The sequence below is a fragment of the Colobus angolensis genome, unplaced genomic scaffold (genome assembly GCF_000951035.1).
Source record: "Colobus angolensis palliatus isolate OR3802 unplaced genomic scaffold, Cang.pa_1.0 Scaffold8, whole genome shotgun sequence".
In the NCBI taxonomy this organism is placed as follows: Eukaryota; Metazoa; Chordata; class Mammalia; order Primates; family Cercopithecidae; genus Colobus; species Colobus angolensis.
The window spans coordinates 8,369,660-8,379,703 of record NW_012121820.1 but is presented as its reverse complement, the minus strand read 5'-3'; the positions used below and the strand labels follow the sequence as shown (position 1 = coordinate 8,379,703).

The 10,044-nt window shown below is 42.2% G+C and overlaps 1 protein-coding gene across 1 annotated transcript in view; it reads right to left on the bottom strand.

The window, feature by feature from the left end:
• The window catches only part of SLPI (secretory leukocyte peptidase inhibitor), a 24,130-nt gene extending 17,860 nt beyond the window's left edge, over positions 1-6,270 (bottom strand). The window contains exon 1 of the mRNA XM_011928960.1: positions 6,179-6,270. Within this exon, the coding sequence (XP_011784350.1) occupies positions 6,179-6,221 (43 nt within the window). The 5' untranslated portion in view covers positions 6,222-6,270. The remainder of the gene's footprint in view (positions 1-6,178) is intronic.
• Positions 6,271-10,044: the final 3,774 nt, after the last annotated feature.

Sequence of the window (10,044 nt, the reverse complement as noted above, 5' to 3'; positions counted from 1 at the left end):
GGAAGGAAGGAGGGAGGGAGGAAAATAAGGAAGGAAGGAAGGAAGGAAGGTCAGGTGTGATGATATGCACCTGTAGTCCTAGCTACTTGGGAGGCTGAGGCAGAAGGCTCCCTTGAGTCCAGGAGTTCAAGGTTACAGGGAACTGTGACTGCACCATTGCACTTCAGCCTGGGCAACAGAGTAAGACTCTGTCTCTTAAAAATAAACAGATAAATAAATAAATAAAGATGTTGGTTCTAACAGGGTGGAAAAACACTTAGATAATCTCTAGAGAGTCTGACTATGACACAAGTCTAGGCTTGACTCAGCAGTCATCTCATGTCCATTCCCAACCCACCCAGAGATCCCAGCAAATCTAGGAGATCCCAGCAAATCTAGCAAACCATTTTTTAAGTGAAGAGCAGAGACTATGGCAGAATCTACAGACTGATGCACTCTACATCCATTTCAACAATGTTTTGTGTACCTCTCTATAATGCAGAGGCTTGAATGTTAAAGGCTACATTCTCCAGACTCCCTGAAGCTAGGGTCTGGCTGTGATTTACGTTTCACCAATCAGATGCACACTCAAAAGGGTTGAACCAAGACTAAGTTGGAGGAAAGCAGAGTGTAGGACACATATTTTGCTGGTAGAGACCATGGCTAAAGCAGAATGGATCTCCAGCCGAGAGTTTCCTGAATTGCGGCCAAGGCGCCATGACTCAGGGGGAGGAAATTTTCCTGATACTCAGGTTTCTTCTTCAGTCCTCCAAGTGATTTTGTAGGACACCTAATCCTAATAATAAATCACTTTCTGTTTAAACTAGCTAGAGTAGTTCCTGGTTTTGTAACTGATGCTTAACCAATATAGAAGATAAGAGAGATACAGGAGTTTGATGAGGTCAATCAGCCAGTTGATGGCAGAGCTGAGATTCAAACTCAAGAATCTTAGGATGTGGCCTTCTGCTCCCAATCCCCAAGTAACCTGCACTCTCAGGACACCGACCAGAGGAGCTGGGGTAAAAGGAATTCTCAGGGAGATCCTGTGGTCCTGGTTTTAGCTGACTCCTCTTCACCCCATTGGTGAAGGAGGAATTTCTGACCTAGGGTTATAAGGATGGCCAACCACATGACACCCAACACTGAACAGATGAGATCCATAGCCGTTTATTATTCACATCCCAGCCTGGGGGACAAGGACACTGCATGCCACCCAGGGCCACACAGAGATTGCACTTGGGAACCCGGTGTGCCACCAGGGGCTGTGAGAGGCAAGGTTTATAGTGTCACAAGGGTGGGATGTTCTCTGCCTCCCACAGGAGGGTATGACTGGCTTGCTTGAATAATTCTGCAGCCTGTCAGGAAACTGAAACCCATTCATCAGGAATAAGCAGGACCCGTAGCTGCTCCCTTAATAAGGAGGTTGTTTAGCTAGGAGACTTTTCCCATGGGAGTACAGTAAAGAGGGAAACTTGAGGTTAGTAAATTCCAGGTCCCTCCTGATTTTATCAGATGTCACGGCAGCAGATAAGATTTGAATTTTAAATTTTGGACCACATCTCCTTGAACAAAATTGTTGAGATGATGAGAAAAAAACAGTGTTGAAGGTTGCAGTGCCAGGCAGATACTCCCTCTAAGGGATAAATAAGCAGTTGACCTCTCTTAGGGATGGCCCAGGGCACCAGCAATTGTGGTCATAAGTGAGTTACATGAAGTCAGCCTCTCCTGGATTTTTCACAATGTGAATACATGCTTTTCCAAACATGCCCTTACAGTACTAGAATTCATCTTAGCACTGACCTTTCTTCTCATAGTTGTTTGGGGGTTTGGGCATCACATACTGGCCTGTGGTACTTTCAGACCTTCAGCATAACAAGAGAGAGCAAGACCATATGTCATCCCTGTCCCTAGGATTCTGCCTTACCATTTTCTGTGGGTGCAATCAAGCCTGAGGATTGCCTTCAGGAACAAGCAACCACCCTGTTGGCCAATGTTGAACTTTCCTTGGCAATACAACCCATAATGTTAGTCAGCTTCTGGTCTATTTGCTTCCATGGACTTGTAACCAAAGCCGAGTATCTTGTTCTATAGATGTTAATTAATTCATTATGCTCCATATTTCATGTATGCTTTAGAGGCAATCACTCACATCTTTCTTTAATTCTTTAAAAAAATTTTGGCTGGGCACAGTGGCTCATGCCTGTAATCCCAGCCCTCTGGGAGGCCAAGGTGAGTGGATTGTTTGAGTCCAGGAGTTCAAGACTAGCCTGGGCAACATAGTAAAATTCTGTGTCTACAAAAGATACAAAAATTAGCTGAGCATAATGGTGTGCACCTGCAGTCCCAGCTACTCCAGAGGCTGAGGTGACAGTGTCACCTGAGCCCAGGAGGTGGAGGTTACAGTGAACCAAGATTATGCCACTACACTCCAGCCCAGGTGACAGAGTGAGATCCCACTTCAAAAATAAAAATTAAAATTAAAAAAAATTTAAATAAAAAAGTATCTCCTATTACTTCTCTAAATATCCTCCTCTCACTTTCTTTTCCCTCATTCTAAAATCTGAATTGGGTGTGTTTAACACACTCTTATTTTTTCCATATCCATCTGTTCTTGATTCATATCTACCTGGTTTTATTTCCTAATGTCTTTTATGGATGTTAAGACAACATGGGTGGATGGATGTTTATGGACCCTCTTCTCTTTTTATGGATCTTATTCCTTTTATCTCCCTTAAGATTCTTAAAATTCTTATTTCAAGGTGATTTTGGGGGTTAGGCTGTTATTTACATTTTGTCTCGAGTGAACTAGCCTATCTCCTAATTGTTAAGTTTCTTGCTGTTTCAAGAGGTCCCTAATCAAAATGTCTTTTATAATCCTGGAACCTCCTAACACTAAGAACTATTTTTCTCAGTATTGGTTTAAAAGCGAAATTAAATTGAGTAGCACAATTAAGCAAGTTATACCAAGATTGGTGTATATTTCTCAGAAACAAAATTTATGTGTTGCAACAAACAGGACATGAAATGATGACAAAGTACCTGTGAGAAGTTTCTTTCTGTGCAAACATTGTGCCAGTTGGCTGTTTTGTTTAGTTTCAAAGCAGAGTAGGATGTGCCTATGGAGCCTGCCCCAAGGGGAGTAGTGGAATTAACGTAGATTTTACTACAGCCAATCATTTGTGCGTCAAGAGAGATTGGAAAGGACAAAAGAACACTTCCTTTCTTAAAAATAAAATTACAGCTGGGTGCGGTGGCTCATGCCTGTAATCCCAGCACTTTGGGAGCCAAGGCAGGCAGATTGCTTGAGACCCAGAGTTCAAGATCAGCCTGGCAAAACCACTGCACTCTGGGCAACAGAGCAAGACTCTGTCTCAAAATAAATAAATAAATAAAGTTATGATAAAAACCTTCTATGCTCCTTCCCACCATTACTATCCTACTATTACTAGGACTGGAATCAATGTGGTGATGGCCGAATACTGTTTTGGAAACAGACTTTAGTACAACAGAAAAACTATTTGATTGGTTTCTAAGTATCTTGGTTTTCTAAAACTTCAGCCTTGTGGCTCGTATTAAAGTAACCAAAATTAGCTCTAACTCAAGAAAAGGTTATCCTTTGGTTTTGTCACCTGTCTGAAATAGCTTGCTTTCCCAGCATTATTTTTATGCATATACTTTCCTATTTTTGTTGGCAGACTTACTTAGAATGGAAGGTTTTTGTTTCCCTTCTCTGTGCCCAGTCTTCCTGGTCCACCTATAATTTTGTGGTCACCTCCGACCAGTCCCCAAGTAACCTCTGGGCAGATTTAGGTTTTATATTAGTAACTCTGAGCCATCCTGACCTGGTTATTAGTTCTAAATCCCGAAACCATAGTATGTTAGCACTGGAATGCGTCCCGAAGATCATCTAGGCCAAATCAACCATTTCTCAGCAGAAGAAAATTGAGACCTGAGAGGAGGAGCCCTGCTCAAGTAACCTGCCAGGTAGAGTTACCCCCATGGGCACCCCCTGGGGTCAGTTCCCTGCTGCCACATGCCTCTTGACTCAATCTGGCTTCTCGAATCCAACTGAGCCTTCTCCAGCCAGCATCCAATACTTCTTCCTAACTCTTGTTTACTCATTCAATCCCTCACAAATGCCTACTGGGAGTACAAATGGGAATAAGAAACACATAGATACAATTAAGACTAAGAGGTAGACTGTGGGATTAGAATGACCTGAGTTCAAAGACTGGCTCTGCAATTTGTTTCCTGTGTGATCTTGGGCAAGTGAAGAGACTTCTGCTGTTTTCATTAACCTATATGAAGCAGACTTATTCATGCATTCCTAGGGTTACTGGGATGAGTAAATGACAGAACAATCATCAAGCACCCAGCTCGGTGTCTGGCTTGCAGTAAGTCTAAAAGAGTGGTTATTATTATTATCATTACAATGTCCTTCCTGCCAGGTTGGATCTCAGAGGGAATGCCAGGCTCTTCTGTCACTTCCGATGCTCATCTCTGGGGAGATCTTGTTCAGACTAGTTTACCACCAGCCCAATCTGGTTCTGTCTCCTCTGTCTAAGACTGCAGTTCTCTCTTCACTGACTTAACTTTGCTATCTTTAATTTTGGCTAGAGTCCCTCTACTCTGTGCCCCATTCTCTCTGAATGAGGCATGCTCAGAGACAGGAATTCTTGGGACCTTGTTTCTGATTCAATGCATAATCTTGAATGGCTTGGGAGGAGTAAGGTATCGCCCCTCCCAAGCCTTAATTTTCCCATCTGCATGAAGAGTGTGTTGAGTTGGATTAGGTCAAGGTGAAGACCCCTCTTAGCACTGACACTCCTGGGCCTCCAGGAAATGCCATGCTCTCTCCATCCCCCCAGCCCCAGTAGAGGTGAACCCTTAGCCAGCTCCTAGCTCCAAGCGGGTTTCTTTGGGAAGGGCAGGGGGTTCTTTCTTAAATGGGGCCCTTCTGGCTGTCCCCTGACTCCACTCTGAGGCCTTATTTCTCTATCAGGGCTTTTTTATCTAAGGTCCATACATCCCTTCTGGGATCCATAAATCCCAGGAAATGATATGCCACTGTCATGTGCATTTTTCAGAGGAGTGAGTTCCTCAGCTTCTCAAAATGGCTTAGATCCCAAAAAGATTAAGACCCATTGCTGGAAGTCTAGTTCATCCCTCTACCACTTAACTTCTGATTTCCTTGTCTGTTGGCTGCTCCTCTGATGTTCCCCAACCTTCTCCTTTTTTGCTCTACATTACATCTTCCTGTTAATCTGTATCTCCCTGGACTGGACTGAGAGCCCTTTGAGAGTAGGGACTGTATCAATCTTTTTCACCTCTGTATTCATAGCAAACTAACACATACCCAGGACCGAATAACTAGGGATGCTAGCTCCATGAATGTAGGAACCTTTTGTGTTTGGTTCATATCTTTATCTTAGATGCAAGGCATAGGACCTGACACATAGTCAGTGCTCAATAAACATTAGATGCAGACAATAAGTTGTGGAATGAACAAATGAATGCATTCAGAAAGAAGCCACTTCGCTCTCCATCTTTGCCTATCCCTGGGGCCCCTAAACAGTGTTTGGACATTTATGGTTTTCTTTGTTCTTAATTACAAGGTCCTTTAAAAATGATAACTTATACCAAGTTGGGATAAAGGCACTGGCATATCACCCCCAGTCTGGGGTCAGGCGACTGGGTTGGTGGCCAGATGCCCTCATGGTAGTGTTGGCCACAGTGAAAAAAACCTCTGCTAAGCTGGATGACAAAGAGAAAGATTGGGAAATGAGGAAAAATAAGGAAAGATCAGATCATTCAAATCCTCCCTGATAATCAATGGGTGACAGATGACAGATGGGACTGCAACATCTCCTCCTACACAGATGACAACCGTGTGGTCCAACCACTCCCCAGCTGGGGTTTTCCCACCTAAACCCCTCCTGACTTGTACTTGTTAAATTTCCCCCCGCCCTCAATGATTTCCCAGAATAAAATTCTATGTAGGCTGGTAAGAGGGTGCTTCTCCTCAGAGATGAAATCCCTACAGAGGGGAGCTTGAGGTCTCAGGGAAGATGAGACCTGGAACCTGAGGCAAAGGCAGAAAAGGTTTGTGTTAGAAGATAGGGAAAGAGAGTGGTAATGGGGGAGCTTGAATGAGTTTCACCAACAGTCACCGCAGAAATGATTTGTGTCAGAGATATACTGGGGTGTTTCTGGTAATCTCTCAAGAGTTTAGAGGAAGGCATCCCATTTAGCAAATTGCTAATGAAGGAAGCTGCAATCTGTCATGAGGAATTGATGTTTGGAGCTCTGACAAGACCTTGAAAAAAAGATCATTGGAGATTAAGTCTGTCAACCAGAGCTGAACACTATCCACAAGAGAGGCCTGGGACCAGAGGGGGATTCTCTAAACTATTAAGCCCTAAAGCATAAATCATTTTTGGTTCTATCATACATGTGATTTACATTCAATAAAATGCATGGGTTTCAAATGTACTGGTTAATGTGTTTTAATAAATGTATACACACATGTAACCACCACCCCAGCAAGATACAGAATATTTCCATCACTCCGGCTATTTTCTTTGTGTTCCTTTATAATTAACTTTGCTACCCTCTAGGGAATAAATCCCTGCCCTAGGCAGCCACTGATCTGCTTTCTGTCACTATTGATTAGTTTTGCCTGTTCTAGAATATCAGATATATGGAATTATATTGTATGTAATAATTTGTCTAGTTTTTTTGATTAAACATAATGTTTTTGAGATTCATCCATGTTGTTGTCTGTGTTGACAACCTGTTCCTTTTTATTGCTAAGTAATATTCCATTATATGGATATCCACAATCTTTTTATCCATTCTTCTATTGACAGGCATTTGGATTTTTTCTAGTTTAGGGCCATTATGAGTACAGCATTTTTAAATATTCTTTTCAAATCTTTATATGGACATGTGCTTTCATTTTTCTTGAGTAAATGCCTAGGAGTAAAATTGCAAGTCATAGGGTAGATGTATATTTAACTTCATCATAAACTACCAAAGTTTTCCAAAGTGGTTGTACCATTTTGCATTTTCAGCAGCAATGCATAAGAATTCTAGCTGCTTCACATCCTCACCATCACTTAATATTGTCAGTTCATTTTGTCTTAGCCACTTTAGTGGGTACAAAGTAATGTCTCATTGTGGATTACATTTGCATTTTCTGGTAATTAACAATGTTAAGCATCTTTTCATATGCCAATAATGACCATTCATGTATCTTCTTTTGTGAAATACCTATTTAAGTCTTTGGCCCTTCTTTGTGTTTTGTCTTTGTGTGACTGAGTCGTAGGTGCTCTTTATATATTTATATTATGTTAATATACACATGTCCTTTGCATAATATAATCATCCATTGTCAGGTACATGTATTGTGAATATTTTCTCCAAGTCCTGGTGACTGACTTTCATTTTCTTAATAGTTTTTTTTTTGAAGTGTAGAAGTTTTAAATCTAAAAATCAACTGCAGCCTGAAAAACAACAGCTCCCAAGGCCATCCAACTGGCTGTCTGCCCCAGGTACAAAAAGAAGATAGACTCTGACGTCAGAGTGAGCTGAGGTCCAATTCCACATGCTATCTCTCATTTAATTTTCCCAGTAAATTTTACAAACTAGCTACTTTTATGGTCTTGTTATACCAATAAGAAAACTGAGATGTAAGGATGTGTTCCTATGTCACAGTTCAAGAGATATTTCAGACTTGAGGCAAAAGCAAAGGTTTCCATGGCCACTTCCATGGTCAAAGGAGAGGACTGTTGGGAGGGGTGTTGCCTGTAGTTTTCCTGAAGCAGATCTTGGAGAGACACACTTGACAGTGGCATTGTGTGTCAAAGGACAATGGTAGACAGTACTGACCATCAAGGGCTAAGGAAAAGGCTATTGCTCTGATTTGAAGGATCCTAATAAACCTTGAGATTCTTGTAGGAGCCAATGGAAGTGGGAGAGAGGCTCAATGATGTAAATGACTTATATACCACACCAGTAGGTGGGGTGGGGTAAGACAAGATTTAATTTAATTTAGAAAAAAAATCAAACAAAACATTTCTTACATCCAAATATTCTAAAATATATATATAAATATAATATATAAACATAAAATATATATTATATATAATATAATATATATCTGTTCCTTACAGGCACTTTCCAATTCTCTTATGAACCCTTCATAAACATCACTTTCATACCCACATGACATTCCATCCAGTAAAAATGTCCACCACAGTGTACTTAGCCAGTCCCCTACTGCCTGTTCATGTTATTTCTAGTTTTCCCTATTATAAAAGCCCTAACAGAAATATCATCTCATCATGCACAAAACTTTTTTCTATATTTTATGTATTTCCATTGGTCCATATTTCCTGGGGCAGATGTTCAGAAGTAAAACTATGATGTCAGTGAATATCAATATTTATAAATTCCTTGGTGTTGATTGCAAGACTATTTTCCAGGAAAACTGTACTAATTTGCAGTCCCATCTGCATGTCTGAAGGAGACTCAGCAACATTTTCAGTGACTGATTGGGTTTTCCATGTACCGTAATAGAAGCAAGGGCAGGGGACAGGCTCCAGACCTCATACTTGAGTGTTGAGAACAGTGGCCAGGTAGATACTCCATGGAATAAATTATTAGGGTATGTTCCAGACTCTCTCCAGGAGTGGCAAGAACTCTGGGCTCGATTTCAGCTGACTTTGATTCTAGGCCTTGCTTTGTCACTTGCTAGTTATGTGTTCCTCAGCAAGTCACTGCTTCCTCTTTCAACCTCCCTTTAACTTATCTGCAAAACGGAGACAATAATGCCTCTATCTGGAGAGGATCGCGAAGAGCAAATGATGCCATGTATGTTCCCACTGTGTTATAAACCACAAGCTCCTGTGTAGGCTTGAGTCTTCTCTGTATTTGGTTGATGCACTCCATTCCTAGAACATCAGCATCTCCGATGAAGCTGCTAAGATCAAGTTTGGGAATGAGAAAAGTTGAAGACTCAATCCTATACCCGGTCAGGTGCAGTGGTTCATGCCTGTAATCCCAGTACTTTGGGAGTCCGAGGCGGGCAGATTACCCGAGGTCGGGAGTTCGAGACCAGTCTGACCAACATGAAGAAACCCCATTTCTACTAAAAATACAAAAATTAGCCGGGCATGGTGGCACATGCCTGTAATCCCAACTACTCGGGAGGCTGAGGCAGGAGAATCGCTTGAACCCGGGAGGTGGAGGTTGCTGTGAGCCAACATTGCACCAATGCACTACAGCCTGGGCAACGAGAGAGAAACTCCGTCTCAAAAAAAAAAAAAAAAAGAAACCTCCTAAACTCAGGGGTTCCACCACAAAAGCCCAACATTTTCTACTCTTAGCACAAACACTTCAAAAGCCTGAACTCAATGTTTCCACCTTCCCACCTTCCCACCTTTTGTGTGTGTGTGTGTGTGTGTGTGTGTAGAGAGACAGCTCTGAGCACTGTCTACCCTGCACTCCACTCAGAATGCCCCCCACAGGGTGGGTGTTTCCATGTTAGTGCCTTTCCCCTTTTCTAATAAGGGAATGAGAGAAGACTCACTGCTGGGCTTTCCGTTTTTCCTAACACTGCCCCCCTTAGCCTTGCTAAGACCCAGGTCAAAGGTTTAAAGTTATCTCTTTCAATAGCACTTCACCTCTATTATCTTCCTTCTAAAACCCATAACCTCAGTCTAACCATAAGAAAATATTAGACAATGGCAGGGCGCAGTGGCTCACACCTGTAATCCCAGCACTTTGGGAGGTCGAGGCAGGCAGATCACCTAAGGTCAGGAGTTGAGACCAGCCTGGCCAACATAGTGAGGCCTCGTCTCTACTAAAAATACAAAAAAATTAGCTGGACATGGTGGCTCACACCTGTAATCCCAGCTACTCGAGAGGCTGAGGCAAAAGAATCACTTGAACCCAGGGGGTGGAGGTTGCAGTGAGCTGAGATCATGCCACTGCACTCCAGCCTGGGTGACAGAGCAGGATTCTGCAAAAAGAAAGAAAGAAAGAGAGAGAGAGAGAGAGAGA